The sequence below is a fragment of the Cyprinodon tularosa genome, unplaced genomic scaffold, assembly GCF_016077235.1.
Source record: "Cyprinodon tularosa strain WSP-4 unplaced genomic scaffold, ASM1607723v1 ctg584, whole genome shotgun sequence".
NCBI lineage: Eukaryota > Metazoa > Chordata > Actinopteri > Cyprinodontiformes > Cyprinodontidae > Cyprinodon > Cyprinodon tularosa.
The window spans coordinates 84705-105054 of NW_024039323.1; the positions used below are offsets into that span (position 1 = coordinate 84705).

Below are 20350 nucleotides of genomic sequence, written 5' to 3' on the forward strand. Positions count from 1 at the left end.
TACATTAAAGAAAATGATAAATTCCCATTAGTAATTAAGAAAGCACAAAACAGGAAAAATAATAATAAATAAAAATGTACTGATGATAATTTATTCAAAAAAATATTGATTTAGAATTTCTGTTAAAAGGATAATTCTAAAAAATTAACAAATCCGAGACAAATTAAAGGACCTTGCTTATTAACAGTGAACCAACGTGCCTGTCAACAGGTGCAAAAGTCTTAATGAACATTTCCTGAACTTTACAGAAAACACCTGATTTCAATGATTGCCTCAAATTGTTGCTTAAAGCTACAGTGTGTAATAATTACAGGCATATAAATTCAGAAATTTAATATATTATACATAACTATGTTATTTATCATCACCTATGAGCTCAGCCTTTTAACCATAACATTTGCGTTGCCTTAGAATTCGTTATTTATAATTACATAGGAGCGGGTCTCGCAGCCATGGAGGCTGACATCTTTGCGCTACGGCAGCGCAGAGGCAACAAACTAGCGATTGCGAGATCTCCCATGACGCTCGAAAATAACTACGGCAAGTTGAGAGAGATGAACTGAGACGGTACTGAACAGTAGATGGCAGTATTATGCCTGAGAAGCGTTTAGTCTGCCTGAAACCAAAGAAGAAGAAGAAGCAGGTATACTGCGCCTCGGTAACAAGAAAGGTAAACAAGGCGGCAGGCGTGAGTGACTTTGCAAACTGTTTGGCACTGTGTGGCCAAACATCAGACGAATGGAGGATCATGCCTACTCTGTATCACAACGAAAAGCGGCGGACACCGAACCCCCGTCATCTAAGAAGCGGAAACACGACGAGAATAAACGCAAGAGTGACAAGAAACGACAAAAAACACGGATCAACATTGGCACGGCATTTACACGATGGAAGTCACTGATGGAGGAAAAAGGTTTTCAAAGTGACGCTCAAGTTGCCAGTTTTCTCTTGGACAGGTAATTAATCCTATACACACAATTGTCTAATATCACTGCAGTTTTTGGAGTACAGGATGCTCAGACCTGTCTAAAACAATAACATGCTGCGTGATGATGCTGTTACTCTCCAGTATACTTATTCAGCAACGTCCCTGACGTTTCACAGGTAATGATTCAGTAATTTTCTGTAAAATAATTTTCTGGATATATACCTCGGTTACTTCTCTCCGGCTCCTTTGGAGATCTTCAAGCCTTTCCTCCTCTGCTCTCACCCCGCTGGCTCCCCTCTCTCGCCTGGCCCCAGCTGCACGCTCACCCCGGCCTCTCTGCCCTCTTCCTTTCCCTCTTCCTTGCCTTGTAACCCCCGTGCCACAAACAAGACTTGGACTCTGTAAACGGGGAATATATATTCTTCCAGCGAACACAATCTCGCTGTTAAACTAATGACTACAATTACTTCGTCTGTTTATATCACCATGCAAAGCAGCTCACCAAAACGTCACAACGACGTAGAAAAAATAACGGGTATATTTATTATCTTAAGTCTACATGAAATCTATACCCTACACAGACTAATGAAATACTATCTGTAAAATTATCTATGTAAACAAACCTCATCACTTGAGAAGGTAGGTGATGCGGACGTCGTGGAAGACATTTTGTCCCGTAACGCTCGCCGTACTGTTGGGGGGGAGAAGCGGTGGGGGGGAGACGTTCATGTTGCTGCAGTCTGCAGTCTGACCGCTAGATGTCGCTGAAAATTACACACTGTAGCTTTAACAAAATGTAATTCAGAAGCTCCATCAGGTCTGTTTATCTCTTTATTTATAAATATATCTATATATCGCTATATTTATAAATTTTTTTAAATCAATGTCAGGATTTACATTTTTTTTCTCTCTTTAAAGAACGGGTATGTAAACTGTGCATAAAGGAATATTCCCATGATCCTCCACCTTTAAAATGAGTCCGGATCGCATGCTTCTAATTGGGAGGAACTCTACTAACAAGATGGGCCGTTTGAATAATACATCTAGTCAAAAGAAGATGCAGTTCTGCAATTAGTTTTTACCCCCCAACGTCCTCCTCCCCCCACCCCCCCAAAAAAATAATAATATTGCTTGCAACCTGGCAAATGTGTAGGTTCTAGCAATAACAGCTAAAGACAATGCTATTAAAAAGTTTGGATAAATAGTTATAGAGATATAAAAGTTTATTTTTTTTGATGATGACAACAGAGTCGATCTGTAACAACAATTCTTTTCATATGAATTACAATAACAACAATTCTTTTGCTGGAACTAGACAACTAGATTTTCCTTTAATAACTTAAAGATTAAATCAGAATGAAAAAGAAATCCGCGCTACTTCAGGACTCCATAAACTTCTACAGCAGCTTAGATCATGACTGGCTCTCCTTCTGTCAAGACTGAGATAAATGAACATTACATTAACTCAGCCTCTTGCATAAGTTGGCTAATAATTCAAGCCTGGAGGAATTACAGAGCTAATGAAACAAACCCATCAGGTTTACTCCCACAACAAACATCAGTTTCCTGTGAGATAGATAAAACTACAGATGATTACCACAGATCCATGTAGAACAATTCCTTTTCTTAGAAAACGCAAACTATTACCTGAACTACTATATAAAAAATCCAACATCTCACAACTTTGGATGTCTATTAACTGTATTTTTTTTTTCTTTTTTACAAATAGATAAATAAGGATTCGGCTCCTAGATACAAGCTGCACACAGGTCCTGCTTGCAAATTAGTCACAGAAAAAAGCTATATTGTAAAGAATAGGAAGAAAACATGGATGGATGGATGGATGGATGGATGGATGGATGGATGGATGGATGGATGGATGGATGGATGGATGGATGGATGGATGGATGGATGGACATGTTTTTGGAAAAAAAAAACCATTCTCCTAGAAAGTTGCACGAATGAAAAGCGATGTTCTAAATGGTGCATGGTCATTTCAAATAAATTCAGCTTAAATATACTTTCCATTATCTAAGGGGATTATTATGCCAATGACTGAACATTGTACGGCACAATATTATTACAAACATGCAACAAGTGATATTAGTGAGTATTGCAGTGATAATTTGACTTGTGATAGACAATTAAGCATTTTAAAGCTGTTCTGCTTCGGGCATGTATTAAAGAAATGCCCTAGACAATAAGTTGTCTCCTTAGCTACTGGGAAATTAGATTTAATATTTCGTTCTCAACAACAAGTTTTTATTTTCATTAAAACCTCTAAGACACATGTTTAACTTGATAGAGGTTAATAAATGATTTGGCACGACTTAATTGTATTTTCCTAGTGAACTAATCACCGTACTGCTATTTCACTTTTTAATAAACTTTTATGCTGCATTAAATAACAAATGGCACCATATATTTTACAGGCACAGAAAATCTGAATCCAGGATACTTTAACAATAAGCAAAAACTTACTGCAGGCTTCATAGTGTACATCTCTAATTATGAGCAATTATACTGAGAGTAAACCTTGTAGTTAGGACTGCAAAATAAAAATGTTTACATATTTCATCATGTTATGGTGATATGCATTAAAGACTCCTGAAAATACCATTAAAGTGGACCATTAGTTTTTGCAGCAACTAATAAGTTTCAAATTAGACACCAACTTTAAAGTCATCAGTGAACAGCAGTATTTGCTTTCTGCTCATTAAATTTGGTGTCCTAGTTCCTATTGGCTAGAAATGCAAATTAGCAAATGAAAACTAGATTTGTGCTAAATCAAAAAACGTTTTTTTGTTGTATCATGGCACTCTACCCAGCCATGCTGAGGTGGACTAAAAGCATTCCCTAAAGTATGTAAAAGTCCAAAGAATTATGAAGATAGCATGTTGATTTTTATTTCCATCCCCTCACCTCTTTGCAGGGAAAACAACACAGGATGGCATTTTATGCTTGTTTCTAAAAGGGTTATAGCTAGTTGTAATTGAGGGAGAGAAAACAAAAAGATTCTGCACCACGCTTAAGGTATTCCAGTCAGAATCAATAACACTGCTCCCATTAATTGTATGTAGTGGTAGAATAACTCTTGTAGGGTCCATAGTGCAATGCATAAGCATTGCTGCAACAACAAGCCCCCTGGTGCTATATGAGCCTTTGGATTAGATGTTCATGAAGGCTGGCTCTGGAGATGCAGATTTTGAAGACAGGACTGTTTATTTTTTCTAGCATTATGTAGGGAAGGGTTGTGCAAAAAGAGAACAGTTGCAGGGTGCAGGCATGTCTACTGTACAGAAAGCAAATGCCTGCAAACAACAGCAGTACACATCTGTACAAATGTCACCTCCTTGAGACAACCTTTATTGAGTTTAGATTATTCAAGATGGCATTATTCTTGGAGTCACCACAACAAAACAACGTTTTCACCAGAATACTATGATGTGAATCAAAGCATTCTGCAAAAATAACTACCATGGGGGTTGCAACAGGGGATGACGTGGCGCTATTTGCTATTGACGTGTGGGTTGGCTCAAAGGTTAACCCTAAAAGAAGAGGACAGCTTAGCCGAGATAAAGGAGCTGCTGAATCCAGCCCTCTAGGTTAGGTCCTGTGTCAGTGTTCGCCCAGATTAAAAGGAAGTGTAAAGGAAGCCGGACCTTGACATGGGCTGCAACTCTCATTGGCTCCCATTCACTTTGGCAGACTGCCCCACTCACCCTGCAGCACTTACACACAATGTTGCTGTCCATCTGTTGATTCTCTTATCAAGAAAGCTTTGTTGTGTGTGTGTTTGAAAGAGAGAGAGAGTTGTGTGAATAGCTGTTTTTACCTTGGAAGAGGAGTTTGTCTGAGCATAGATGAAATTGGAATAGAACTAAAGCTGTAGAGTCCAAACACACCAGTGCTGAGAACTTTTATTCACACATTAGCTGTGCATAAAAAAAAACAACTAAATGAGTCTCATCATGTTTTTCTCTAAACATCAGAGGAGACTTGCACTTGGAATCACCAAGGCAGAAAAATGCAATATGGAGAGGATAAAAAGACATCCCTGCCTAACTAGAGGTCCCAAAATCATCACAGTCACGTCGTTGACTGTTGTCACTAATACCCTGCATTTAGGGCAAGAGTCAATGCAATATCTTTAAATTCAACCCAAGTGAACATCCCTCAGGGAATCAGAGGCAAATATTTGAAGCAGACATCAAATGGATATGGATACAGCAATGCCCCCTGTCAACCCAACTGTGCTGTAATATTCAGTGTTTAAGAGTGTTGAGAATGCTTGATTACCCAGCGGGAAAACTGGAGAGTCAATCAGAATATGTTTATGATAGAGCGGGCAACCAAAACACACCTGTAGCTCTTAATATTAGTTTACACATTAATGGCTTCTGACTTAATGGAAGTTGTTCAAGCATAACAGCTTTTGCTCTCTCACTAGAATGTAAGGTGAATACGCAAACCTTTTTTTCTTCTTTTCTGGGTCTCTGAAGAAATTACAGGGGTTCTCACTGATAAGGATGCTGCTCATTTTACTGAACTGTTTATTTCCAGGATTGTTTGCTACACTATTGAAGATATTTAAAGTAATAAAATATTTGTTTTTTGCCTTTGTTACCCTTTAAATATAGAATAACCAACCAAGGCTTTTATTTTTTTCTTTCCTCAGTTATTTTGATATGAATATAAAGATGAGATATTTTGAACATGATGATGTTTTTCACTTGAAGCAGTAGACAGAACAAGCCACAACCCCAGACTATTTTTTGCAAAATTGCCAAAACTCGTCTTTTTTCTACCAGAGGTGAAAAGGGTTGTCGTTCGCAACTCTTTTAGAGGGAACTAACTGAAGTGAGGACAGGAAGCAGCAGCACTCACAGCTTCTGGGAATACCACAGTGACTTGTTCACTTTGGATGAGGGAGCAGAGAGATAACTGCTGGGAGCTTCGAGTTTGGAGCTGGAAGCTTTCACCATGTTGTGACGTTTCTATCCTCTGCCTGCCACTTTCCCATCACACAAGCTGCGGCCTTTTTCAACAGATCCTGTGGGAAAGTATGCTGTCTTTGTGGATGTGGAGCGCTGATTTGGATTGCACAAGGATACAGATAAATAAGAGTTGACATATCCTAGAGTGAGATATCTTTTCTGACCTCACTTTTAATTTATAGCAAAGCAGAGCTTCATCCAATTCTTAAAATGGCACATGAAATAATGACAAAAAAATGATTCTTTTTAATTTTTGTTTTGTTTTGAGGTTTTTCCAGCAAAAGAAAACTATGAAAAGTTGTACAGACTTTATGAAATGTCCATTGCCATATACTTTATTGTTTTCATAGGCATTTAATGTGAAAAAAACACACAAAAAAACACATTGTTCATAAAGGTCAAAATAAAGGATATAGTGATTTGCAGTTACGAGTAAACTGCTTTTCAATTAGGCCGAAATGTCAAATCTTGGTCTCAACCATTTATTCTGGGTTTTAGAGTAAAGTGGGCTTGTGTAAATAATGTTGTAAACCCTATACTGGTTTGCATAAATTTCACAATTAAGTCTTTATTTTTAATAATAATAATAATACATTTTATTTAAAAAGGCGCCTTTCTGGTCACCGTACAAAAGCATAAAAACAGTGTCAGAAAAAATAAAAATAAAAACATTTAAAAAATACAGAGGCTGTGACAGTGAAATTGATATTTAAAGAGAATAAGCAATCTTGAACAGATGGGTTTTGAGTTGCGTTTTAAAATGATCGAACAGAATTCCAGTGAAAGGCTTTGAAATTCACTATAAATGGAAAATTTTACATCAATCTCTTAAGGCTCAATGCTGTCCGCTCTAAAATAGGTTGGACCAATCACACGGGAGGAGGGCCCATAATGCAACCACGCTTTTCTGTAACCATAACAGTGACATATGCAGCGATAATATAATGATGTCTTCTATTAAAGGGTTGTTTATATCATTAAAACTGGCTGCTGGAAAAACTTTGCTTTTAATAAAGACGGATGCTTTAACATCACATCCGTAGTTAATGAATTGGTTTTAAACTGTTTCTTCTAACTCCCAGTCCAGCTTTTGGATTGGGGCTCTACCCGCTCCTTTCCAAACTAGTTAAACAAAAGTTTAACTATTGCAAAGTACTGTATATCATTCCATCCATCCATCCATCTTCTTCCGCTTATCAGGGGTCGGGTTGCGGGGATAGCAGCATCAGCAGGGAGGCCCAGATGTCCCTTTCCCTGTATATTATTATATAAACAAAATATGAAATATGAAATAAGTAAAGTTTTAGTACACAATTTTTGCCTGTTTATTTATTTAGAGTGGTCTATGTGTGATAAAGCTTTTCAAATATACATGACTTCTCTTTGGTCTGGTATGTGTTTGTCAAATAAATAACTATTACACCCTGAGTTGATCAGGGTTAAATGATCATTAAAAAATCCTGCTGATGCCTGTCCTTTTTCATTCCACTGTCCCTACAGTTTGCTCCCAGTTCTCCCGCGGGGTGTACGCCATCTTCGGATTCTACGACAAGAAGTCCATGAACACCTTGACCTCGTTCTGCGGTGCTCTGCACACCTCCTTCGTCACGCCCAGTTACCCCACCGATAACGAGGTGCAGTTTGTCATCCAGATGCGACCGGCCCTCAGGGGTGCGGTGCTCAGCTTGCTCTCCCACTACAAGTGGCAGAAGTTTGTTTACCTCTATGACACCGATCGAGGTAAGTTGAGCTGGGGTCTAAGTAGATTGAATTAAAGCAGAAAACCATGTTACAGTACAGAGAGTCGGTAAAGTTAATGCACAGCAGAATAATAGAAGTATAAAATCTGCTGTGTAATACCTCATGACAGCCTTGTAAAGAGTTGAGCTGATATAACTCAGTAATAGAATATTTTGCTTTTATGAAAATATAAAATACATTCACTTGCAGTGCATTGCACTTTCAATACTCTACTCCTCTGAAAGCAAAAGCACTTTTATGAGCAATAATCTGTGAATCCATCCAACAGTTGACTGGTTGATGCCAGTTAATCTCCTGTTTAATCGTGTTGTTGATATTGGCTCGTCTTTTCTCTGAAATGAGGTATGTCACAGCTGCTACTAAAGTGTTTCCAACCAAAATCAGACTCTCTGGTGGCCCGCGGGAGCTGCTCATTGTGTTGCTTCAGTAAGGGTTATGTGTAGTCCCCAGATTGCCTCAAATTGTGGATACCGTGTACATGACAACCTGTCAACAAAACAAAGTGTTAATTTCTTGGATTTATAATGTCATATGGGAAAATTAGGTCATTATCTCTCACTAGAAAAACAATCCGCTCCTCCTACATTAACTGCAATTTGTAAAAACATCACCTTGGCAGGGGGAGAGGGAGATTTTCAGGAGTTGACAGAGTCACAATATCTGTTCATAGGAATGCCAGAAACTGCCTTTCCCTCATGGAGATTTGATTTGCGGTTACTTTGTTTAACTATTATAGAGAAGCCCTTTCCTGTTCATTTAGAGCTGTGCAAAAGTATTATTTCCCTACTGCTTTCTTCTCTATAAGCTTTTATTGTCAAATGTTTCACATGCAAAACACCACAAGACAACCAAAATATTCCACATTATTTAACTAGTATTGATATTTTTAGGGAGTGGAGGAAGCTTAATAGTGCCAAGGGGCCTAAATGCTGCAATTAACCTCTTGTATATGAAAATAAATAAAAATAATGGCTGGAGGAACTGGCTGCCCCACTGGGCATTCAGCCCAGGCGAGATTTATTTTTATATGTATATAAAAAAGGAGGTTTAATTTAGGAAATACTTTTTGTTTAACTATTAGTGGTTCCAAAATGAGGGAATTCTCTTCATGATCTTGTCATTTGTAATGACACAGAGAGGTAAAAACCTGTGGTCCATTTAGCTCTGCAGTTCACTTGAACACAAGTAAGAGAAAAACAGCATTGCACATTGTTCCTGAGCAAATAATAGTCTAAAATATTAAGGATTTTTCCCATTACCTTAAAGGGTATGAAAGTAAGAGGTGGACGCAAAGTCCTGTATCATGAGAAAGTCTTGCATCAAGAGAAAACTTGAATTATTTTACAATATCCTGAATTAAGAAGTTATTTGTGCAATATGTTTAAACAATTTATTGTGCCAGCACTGTTACAAAGTGACTGAATAAATAAAAAAATATTTATCTTAATCTGGTGGGAGAAACTTAGTGCTGTTATTAGCGCTTTTGAACAGGTTATTGTGGTTGCTCTCAAAAAATGTTAAAACTCGATTTCATGACGTGCATTAAATCACAAAAGCAATATTCCCAGATTGGACTCACCATTGTTTCATGTTTCTGCTTTAGTATGCCTATTTTTTTTTACACAATGGGATTACTTATCTTGCAAAAAGCAGTGAGGCTTTAATTGTGAATGAACAGCTGCACCCTCTATTGGAGACCCTTTTCAGCTGGTTTATCAGTTAATCATATGGAGAAAATGTTTGTCATATAAACCGTTTATTGAAAAGTTGCTTACTTGTTTACATCTCAAACAGGCATACTTTAGATGTGGTTCTGGGTTGCTCTTTCACATTGTGCATAAGTCATCAATGCACTGCTGGAGTACCTGGGATATGTCTTCATATTCTACACTGCTGTACCATGGTTTCTCTATTTGTAAAAAATAACCTTCATTTTTTAATCATTTCATTTTTGCTCGAGTTAAAGGTTTTTTACCCTTTCCAAACAAAGAAATATAATAATTTTTATATGTAATTGATATCTTGATTCTACTGAATTGGCAATAATCAACAGAATGTCAACTATACAAAACTGAAGTGATTACTTTTTAACAAATGATTGTGTTGGTTTGTTATTGCTTTTTATACCCTTAGAGCAGGGGTCTTCAACGTTTTCCAGGCCAAGGACCCCCAAACTGATGGCGAAATGGAGCGGGGACCCCCTAATTATATATATTGTATGAAATTGTGTTATATCAAACTGGTCCTATAGTCACTCTATTACATATGGGGATTATTAAAGTATTTCTGATTCTAATTCCTGGTAGATGGGACAGGTGTTGTGAATGAAACGGTGCCCAGGTTGAAAGAGCTCCTGAGGGTCGCTGAATCTGTGCATTGATGACTGAAAGACATCTTCTGCCTCCATTTATCTGTTTACAACAGTGTGTTGAATTCATGTTAATGTGGATTTAAAGACATTTCAATTAGTGGAAAAAAATTGCAGTGGGGAATATAAAAAAAAGTCTAATCAACCAAAACTTTTGCTACCCCCATGCAGTACCTCCATGGCCCCCCTAGGGGTCACGGACCCCCTGTTGAAGACCTACGCCTTAGAGGTTAAACTATAATTTGGCTTTTCATATTTCCTTGGCTTATCTTCTCTTGATATTAAAGGTGTGTAATGAATTCAAAAAATAAGGCGTGACAAAGCTTAAAACCTTTAACACAGATACAAGAACTTTTTATTCTAAAATTCCAGTCATCTTCCTCTTCTGCATTTTGTGTTCTTACTTGGATCTTTTAAGGTCAAGTTTCACCTTCTCACCTCTATTTAAAATCAGGTTTGAGGCAGAATGTGAAGTGGGTTTTCATGCAGAGTCCTCTTTCTCTGGGTCTCCAGGCCTGTATGGTCTGCAGCCGAGGGCCCTAATCCTCCCACAGTCTGCAGATAATACGTGGTTAATTAGGGTCACACTGACTAGGACACTCATTGGAGCTCCCCTGCGGATGCTAGCAACCTACATGTCCTTCAGAACAACCAATACTGCTCAGCCCATGGGCTTTTTTTTTTTTTATTCTTAACTTTATTTAGTTTAGCAACTGAAACTGTCTGAGGCGCAGCCTGTGTCATATCAGTGGGAAATGGCCTGAAATTCAAAATTTGAGGTAGCTAATTCATCCTGAGGAAGCAAAGATTGAAGGCTAGTGATGACAAATAGACACAGTCTTTTAAAAAATAAAAGGCCAAAACAGGATAACAGAGGGAGGTAAAACAAGGAAACAAACAGCAATTCGGTCTGACAATTAAGGAAACAGTAGGCGCCTGTGATTTACAGCCTGTTACCTGTGTATAGACAATTCCCAGCGTAGAGCACATCCGCGTGTTGAGGCGCATGCCAAACCACTTTTACCTCTCTGCTTACAGCCAGTGGTGTAAAACGATCCCTTATTAGTGGGAGGACATTGGCCCCGGGAGGGGATTAAAGTCGTTTATTGATGCACTTCATCCAGCACTTTGGGGGGCTTTGACACTTGGCTCATCAAGCAGACAGATATGTCAGAGAGCCTCTACCTCCACTTATCAGGTAGTGCAGCTCCCCTGGCATCGTGGACACTGAATGCTGGCCAAAATGAGAGGAGTGACAGGAGGAAATCTGCTTTCAAGGGTTCATGTTTTCCTTTTAGGCCCAGATCTGAAGGAAGTGGAAAACTGGCAGACCCTTCAATAGATTGTGTTAAACTCTTTCAAATGATTTTCAACTCTTTCTTTTCCATGTATTTTTTTATTCTGACAGTATTTACACACCCAATGTGATTAAGCAGCAGTTTGATCTACTACCCCTCTATTACTACCTCCACCAAAAAAAGTGAAAAATAATAACAATAATAATAATGCAGAGAAACAACAAGTTTAAATATTGAAATGTTAAGTTCAGCTATAAATCTTTTTTAATTGAAAAATTAACCCTATTTTTCTTATTCGTCTAAACACTTTTCTTCTTATTAATATGTTCTTATTCTGTTATATCTCATTATAGTTTCAGTGTACTTTAGACTTCATGTAATAAGAAGTGACACATTTAAGTTACGCAGTAAATTTTGCATTGTTAAAGTAATACTTTAAGAGTGCATTTGGTCCCATTTGGCAATTAGTATTAAATTAGAACTCTACTTAGTGTATATTTTACTCCAGTAAAGAGTCAAATGGATTCACAATAGGTACACAGTAAATTCCACAGTGTTAAATATGCAATGTCAAAGTACATTAAGTGCTGGAACTTCAGGCAGTGCAGTACATAGCTCTATTTTTTTTACATATGAATTAATTTAAATATTTGTTTGGTCCAATAATGTCTTAGTTTCTTACATTTTTTTTTCCTTTAGTTTAATCTCCTTCAATAAAAAAAACTATGGCAACATAAAGAAAGACCAATGGACGTTTCATACCCAGAAAAAAGAAGAAAATGTGAAATGCTTTTAGCAAAGAGAGGCACAGATGTTCACTGCTTTATTATGAGAAATGCAGCAATGTTGCCCTGAAAAAAAAATTCCATGATATTCTATATCATTACATCCATAAAATTCAATTTCTTTCCACTTAAGGCAAACTATGAAAAGTTTAAAATTTGAAGTTTAGAAAATTATAATTATTGCAAAAATGTTTACTGATAAAAATATAAGGATGTATTATTCTGCACATTTAGTCTCTGCTGTGCAGAGCGAGGTAAAAGGTGTCCTAACATGGCCTTGTTTCTAAAGATGCTGGAGGCACATCTGGAAAGAAATGAATAGATGTGTTACTTTTAATAAGCCACATTAAGCCGCTCTGTGTCACTATAATAACAAGGAGCCGGAGTAGACTGAGGTAAATTATAGCAGCTCAATTTACATTTAAATATTACATTTCAAGTATTTTAATTCCTATACAAGCTGGGCTAAGCAATATTAGATTGCTATTGTTATTTAAAACTAGCTGTAGTATTAATGTTAATTATGATAATATGATTTAATGTCCCAAGCCTTTAGCCTCTGGAGAAGCTGCAGAGGTTTACAGGTTTCATGATAGAATCTAGTAACCGGGTGGCTGTCACTCCATAAAGCTTGACCTAGTGGCCAAAAGAACATCCAATTTAGGAAGTTCCTTTTCCTGAACAACAAAACGTTTAAAGAAGGGGCTCTGATCAGTTAAAAATAATTGCATGCAAATCGTTTTGCGTAAAGCACATCTAACATGATGGTGGCCTATCTGAAAGCCTTGAGTCGATTTCATTCATATAGCACATTTTAGTGGCCAGACAAAGGCAAAACACAGGGAGAAAAGTACATTGCAACGGCATCAAGGTTATTAAATCGTTAAATGTAAAATAATTAAGGGAATTATAATCAATAATTTAAGCCATAAACTGATTATGAAAAAAAAAATTATTTATGATACAAAGAAAGGAAGAACTAAAAATGTAAGACTCAAGAGCAATTGATAAACTGATAACATGTCTGTATTGCATTTTGGAGCTAAGCCATTCTGTGGTTGAAAGACTAACAGAAGTATTTTGAAGTCTCTTCTCTGACATACGGGGAGCAGAAGTAAAGGCTTTAAAACTATGATGATGCGCTCCACCTTCTCACTTCTAGTGAGGATGCGGGCAGCAGCATTCTGGATCAGCTTCAACTGTCTGATGGTGTTATGGCTCTCCCTTTTTGGACTTTGAATTTTGAGTTATCTTTGTCATTCTGTTTTGTTGATCCTTGGGTTGTTTACCATTTTGTGTTATATGTAAGCAGCCTTGCCTCTCCTTTCCCATAGCTCCCCTCTAGTCACTTCTACCCACACCTGCTCCCTATCAGCTGATTAGCCCAGTATTTGTTCTGTCTCTCATATGTACTCTCCCTGTGCAGTTCTTCAGTGCTGGTGTCTTGCCGTTGCTTCGCTCCTCATGGTTTTTTTCCCCCCTGGTGTTGGTTTCTAGTATTTTGTTGTTGATTTTGCTTCTGTTGCCCTTTGATTTAATTTAACCTTTTGATGAGATAGTGATTGGAGTTAATATTGAGTAGTAGGGACTGTAACAGTTTGGTCCTGCTTGCATATTTTCTAGATCTTTCAGCTGCATCACTGGAAGACAGATGGCTGACCACTTTAAGACAGCTGTGTTTGATGTCTCAGTATAAGCTCCAGCTCCTTGGTTTGAGGGTAGCCGCCCCCCCCAAAGATTACAAAGATACATTTGCATTATAATATTTTCCCCACATCCAAAGGTGAACCACATATCTTTGCATTGATAAACTGCTAACGGTTGCGTTTAACTCTTTGTTGTTGTTGCTTTTTTGCATTTTTAGAAGTTAAAGAAACCTTTACTGTAGTCCTTACTTCTATCTTTAGACTTTTACTAAAGAGGTTCTTTAAGACTTGAAACAGGGGTGACGTTATCTGCACTGTTGGGCAAAGACCCTAAATATTCATGCAGACATAAAATAGAGGGGTGCAGATCAAAGTATATTTGAGTGCTATTTCTGTAGATTAAACGTTATCATGAACGCATTTTTTTGTTATTTTAAAGAGTTTTAAAAGGCATGGATATTTATCTATTCCCTTTATAGTAATGCATTCTGTTCTACTGATCTATGATGTGAAATACTACTATAAGACTTCAAAGTTTGTCGTTTTGCCCTGAAAACAATAAGAAAAAAACGCAGGTTCTTTGAAATACTTTAAACAAGCATATTACCACTGAAATAAAATTGACAATTTAAAAGACTAGCGCAGAGAATACATAAGAAATAATTGTGTTCTCAGTTTGTCACGCCACAGATATGTTTTATTAATCACCCATTCAAATTAGAATGATTAGGACACACAATTAAGCATACAAAATAAGGGGGGGGGGGAGTCAGATTTCTTTACCGTGGTTATGCAAGAACTGCTAAAATCATGCCTATATGTTATTCTATTTAACTACAACTATTTTTAAAAAAAAATAAACGTTTGTATAATTTATTTGAATATCAGTTGGAATTTAGAGGTATCAGTGGAAGGTTCACACTTGTTTGAATCATGATAAAAGGGGAAAGAGAGGAAAGTAGCTCTGCTCTCTGTCTGCAGAATCAAGGCTGCAGGTGCTGCGTCTGAGTCATTGTGGTTAAAAGAGGGATGGGCTCTTCTAGAACCAGAACTAAATATGGAGAAGCAGCATTTAGTTCCTATGCTCCACTTATCTGAAACAAACTTCCAGAAAACTGTAAAAGTGCGGAAAGCCTGAGTTCCTTTAAATCAATACTAAAAACACATTTGTTTAGGATTCCCTTCGACTGTTCTTGTTAAAAAGTTCAACTGAAACATCATTAGTCCATTTTTTTTTCTTTAGTCCAACTGCTTTTAATGTACTTTGTTGTTTCTGCTTTTTTTTATTATTTATGTTTTATTTTTTCTTCTACTTGCTCTGATTCTGTTTTATTTTCCTATATTTTAATCATGTAAAGCACTTTGCATTGTCTTTCTACTGAATTGTGCTATACAAAAAAATTTGCCTTGCCTTGCCTGCTAACTGTTGGCTTAACTAAGAGCAATCAGTGCTCTATGTGCTGTTGCCAAATACTCCAGCAAGAAAGGAAAGGAACGTTGCTTGATTTGTTGCTATTTTTTGAAAAAAGTTACAAGATGGGTTCGAAAAGGCGGCAAATATAGTGACGTCGCTAAATGCGCAGCAATACAGAAGTAGCCTTTAAGTTTGTTTTTTTTACTGCTGGGTCAGCAGGCGGGGGGCCTATGCTGAAGGCACTGCATGAGGACATGAGGCCGCACTTTCAGACAAACCCAAAAACCTGTAATACAGGAATATTGAAACCCCAAATTAATTCTAGCTTATCATTCCAATCATAAGGGGTTTGGATACATTTTACATATGAAGAAAAGTTCATTTATGATAAATATAATGTACTATATGTATAAATACATTATAATAGTATGTATTATAATGTATTTAGCAAAAAATGCGGGATTTCTCATTACAAGATGTCTTATATGTAGCCTAAACTAAATCGGGACACTACAGGCGGATACTACAAAAAACACACAAAAAAATATATAAAATATAAAGTTAAAGCTCTAAAGAGCTACAACTGTTTTTCTTACAGCCAATATCATATGATTTTAGGTTACAAATTATAGAGAGTGTGATCTGCAACTTCTCTTTAAAACTAAAAGGAAGAAAAGTGCAATTAGAAATCATTCAAGGAAAGTTGTTGAAAAGTGATGCCATAACAGGGAATTATTTTTGTAGGCTACTAAAAATATTTTTCTCACAAATCTGTATAACATAAGACAGAGGAAGTGAGGCATTAAATTATATTTCTGCAGCTGATACAGAATACTTGCACATTTTAGATGGCAACTTCAAATATAACTGCAATTAAGAACAATATCAACCCCTAACTCTAACCCAAACCCTCTTCCCAATAAGTGAGCCTGTGATGCTTTATTTTATTTCAAATTATAATGAATATTACTGACAATTATACAATTTTTAAAAAAAATGTTGCTTAGTTTATGAAGTTTTTTTTAACCAGGTTACTCTGTGAGCAAAAGAAGGCAGTAAGGTTGAAAAATTATTACTCTGGGTTTTAATATTTTATTTGATGTTTGGTTTGTTATATATTGATATGATTATTTGTCGTTTATTTTCCAAATGTGTCTTGGTTAATAAAAACCAGGATATTTTTGAAAAAAATATTCAAGATCTTCAGAGAAGACAGTATTTAAAACAAAAAAGGCTTAATATGTTTCAGGTTTTTATGGGATGCTACATTTATGATTTGCTGTACACAAGCACTGAACTAAATAAATAATCAGAATTGCAAATGGAGCTGTGCTCAGGATGTGCAAAAATAATCACCTCATGAAACACATGTATCCTCTGTTCCCTTTGGCATCTTTTTTTTATTTGATAAAAGGTTTGATCGTCCAAAGAACTGGCAGCAACTTCTCCATTATTTTCCAAACTCTCAGATTAGACAGAAAAGTATAGGGAGAAAAAAAAGCAGATAAATAAATAAATATAAAATGTAGCTGAGCACTACCAAGAGGTTTTTATTCAGTCAATAGAAAAGATTAATTACCACCACACTATTCATTTGGCTCTGTTATTGGACAGGCAAAAAATGCTTTTAGTCCTCAGTGCTGTGCTTTCAGTCAGAGACTGATGTCCATGTGCTTCAGGCTAATATGTATTGGAAAAAAATGAAGGGAAATTTGTACCCTAAATGCCAATATGAGACAGCTGTTTGAAAGCAGACGTCGCAATGAAGGAGCTCCAGCTGAAGCAAATGGAGCTTATATAGGCAGTATTGCACGGTCATTAAAAGTGGCCACTCTCCTCTTATCTGTGGTAATAAATTGATAGGATTCCTTATGTGTGTATGTTAATAGGCATGTGGGAAGGGGGAGATGAAAGATCCTAAGCAGCTATCACCACCTTTCCTTTTGATTCATCTCCGCACCAAAAGGCAGGGAAAAAATCCTCTTCCCACTCTCTCTACACATACCTCTGTGAAGGAGCACAGTATTGCTCTGCTTCCCACTAAGAAAGTGCATCATCATATTTCCCCTTAAAAACTTGAGCAGTATAGGGTGATGGGGTGAAGGTAGATGGATCCTGCCCTTTCTGTTTTTGTGGTCAGGTATGGGCAGATAATTGCCAGGTCTCTGCAGCAGAGACAGATGATTACAGGCTTTATTGTCTCTCCCAGGCACAATCAACCCTGATTCAGCAATCTCACCTCTTCTTGATTTATGAGTCACTCTCCCTCCCCCCCTCCCCCATTATTCTTCTTTATGTGCTTTTAGCCTTCACATATGCTCCCTCCCCACCACCCAGTGTATGTCTATCTGTTTGCTCTGATTGTTGTTGTACAGCAGTCACAACCTTTTCTTCCTCAACATCAGCAAAGTGCTTTGGAAAAGATGAATTGCAAAACAAATCACAAGGGGTCAGGATATTTACTATTTGTTTGAGATATGATGAAACTGATTTGAATGCACATAATTTGAATACCTGCATCCCATGGCTCATAGCAGTTTACAAAAAGCACTTCTTGTATTGAACTTTTGACAACAGGTGTCTTGTCCGTCTCAGATGGATCTGGCTCATTAACTATTGGTTAATTTAATGTTTCATTAAAGTAACTTTATTTTACAAACTTCCAATGGAACTCATCATAGGCATGAAATCTTAGGTTAGGATTATTATTTTGGGCTCATTGAGATTAAAATGTCGTTTTAGCTGAAACCTTGCAAATTAGTAAAAAATTGTGGAATGATGAGAATTAGTCCATGAAAAATCAAAGCTTGAGTTTTCCACAAACTGCTAAGTTCTGGATCTTCAGTGGCAGAGTCCAGTTTCAGTCTGCCTTCCATGATCTGCTGCTCTGGGTTTTTGGTTCTGTTTAAGTTTTCAATTTGTTTTTTTTCAGAAATGCTTTGCTTTATGTTAATCTGTGTTTGTTGTTAAGATCAGTTTTTAATTAATTGTTAGTTTAACTCTTCCTTTTGAATGGTTTTTCAATTATCTCCTATTTAGCATTTTTTAGTCTTTGCTCTAGGTTTATTTTGCCATTCATTGTGTACAGTTATCTTTATGTTTCCCATAGCCTCATACTTATTTTAAGTTGTCTCCAGTCCCTTCCCCTATCCTCTAGCTTCCCCTTGGTCAATCTGTATTTTCTAGTCATTAGTTTAATTCCTGCAATAGACTGGCGACCTGTCCAGGATGTACCCTGCCTCTTGCTGGACAGCACTGGCCCCATCCCAACCCTGATGGAATAAGCGGGAGAAAATTGATGAATGGGTAGTCTTGCTCCCCTTTAGCTTAATTTAAGTTATGTCATAGTTATATATACACCCTTTTCTATTCCCTGGTTACTCTCTGTTTCCCTCCAGTGCAACTCTCCTTTCCCTTTAGCTTCCTTGTAGCTACTTTATATACTTTATAGTCTAATAATCCCCAGAGGGATTATTAGACTTATTATTATTATTAGATTTACCATTTACCATTTAAGGGTCTTGCTCAAGGACCGTCTGTGGGAGTGGGGGATCGAAACTCACAACCTCAGGATTCAAAGCCCTATGCCCTAACCACTAGGTTAGTACTTCTCTCCACACCTGCTCCCAATTAGTGAATTTCTAAATTCATTGTTCTGCTGGCCATATATACACCTCCTCTGCAGATACTAATTGCTGGACTGTCTTCATTCCCTACTGAAGTTTCCTGTTACTATCTTCTCTGGTTCCTGTGTTCCCTGTTTTTTTTTTTTTTACTTCTGGCTTCATGCTTGTGTGCCACCACCCTCATCATTAAATCTACAAGAAACAATCTCTGCATCAATCTATGCATTTCAGTCTTTTACAAACCCCCAAATAAACTTGACAGTGCCATGCAGTGCGAGGATGCTGACCCAAAAAAGAAGAACCAAAATCTGCACATTTAGAAAAAGTCAAGATACTGTACATCTTTCAACCCTAAGAATACTGCACCGACTGTCAAGCATGGAAGTGAAATCATAATTTAGTGAGAGCGGGGCTGACGTGCTCTCAGGTGATGATAAAAAAGGAGAACAACCTGTAATATATTTGATTCAGCTCAAAGTAACAGCTACAGTAGATGGTTTAGACATTAGGTGCTCATACAGGGAATTTACAATAGCCTATACATACCAAGTGCACCCAAAAACTTAAAGAGGAGCAGTGCATCACTAAGAGCTGGAAATTAAAGTTTATGTCCATGTGTGACTGTAAACTTCCCACTAGTACTTTACATAGAAACAAAGTGCTTGAATTCGTCTTACAGACTGCAAAAAAATATTCTGTTTTTCTTCAATTTACTTGGTAACACATAATTCTTAGCTGCCATTTAAAAATCTCACCCCATCTTTACAATAGTATTTTAAAGGCATTCCTTTGTATAGAAAAAAACTTTTTCAAAATGTGACAGAAATAGTACAGTTTATCTGCTTGTATAATATTTTTGTCACTGTGATGGTAGGATGCAAAAAAAAGAAATAAAAAATTCATAAAAAATAGCTGGTAATATGAAGAATTAGTTTGCAGAATAACAAAAGCGTCTCTCAACTTTACAGCTGGATTTCTGATTAGCTTTTAACGGTTCTGCTTCTCTAAATATTCAAACTGTGTTTATTGGCTCACAAGTTAAACAAACAAACATGCTCATAAACTGACTTAGCAGATTAGCAAACCTCATAAAAAGGTTTTAACAACATTTGTCGATATAAAACCAAACGCGCTTAGAATTATAAATTGATTTTCTAGTATATTATCAATTAAAACATCCTTTCAAAGCCCTACAAGAAACTCAGAATGATTATTATCAACATGTCATGACAACATACTTTACATAAGAGCTTCATTGCAGGAGAACCTTTAAAAAAAAAAAAAAAAAGGCTTGATTTGATATTTTTTGCATTAGAATCAATGGTGGATATTCAGTAATGACACAGATGTTTTTGTCATAAACCTGTTCTATTTATGACTGAAATGGAGGTCTCCAGCTCTGGGTCTAAAGGGGGTGAATATATCCTAGCAGGTTTAAAATATGTACTTGCTGATTTAAATGGTCAAATTTTGTTCCTGGTATGTCACCTAGCGCTTTAACGATCTCCCTTTGAACCACAGATTTAA

At 36.9% G+C, this 20350-nt stretch overlaps 1 protein-coding gene across 3 annotated transcripts in view; it reads left to right on the forward strand.

Moving 5' to 3' along the window:
* LOC119797468 (glutamate receptor 3) overlaps nucleotides 1-20350 on the forward strand; it is a 176490-nt gene that overhangs the window by 34252 nt on the left and 121888 nt on the right. For all 3 annotated transcript variants that reach the window (XR_005282593.1, XM_038306547.1, XM_038306546.1), the window contains exon 3: nucleotides 7426-7665. Coding sequence is in view for 2 of the 3 variants with exons in the window: in XM_038306547.1 (XP_038162475.1) it covers nucleotides 7426-7665 (240 nt within the window). In the remaining variant the exon portion in view is untranslated. The remainder of the gene's footprint in view (nucleotides 1-7425; nucleotides 7666-20350) is intronic.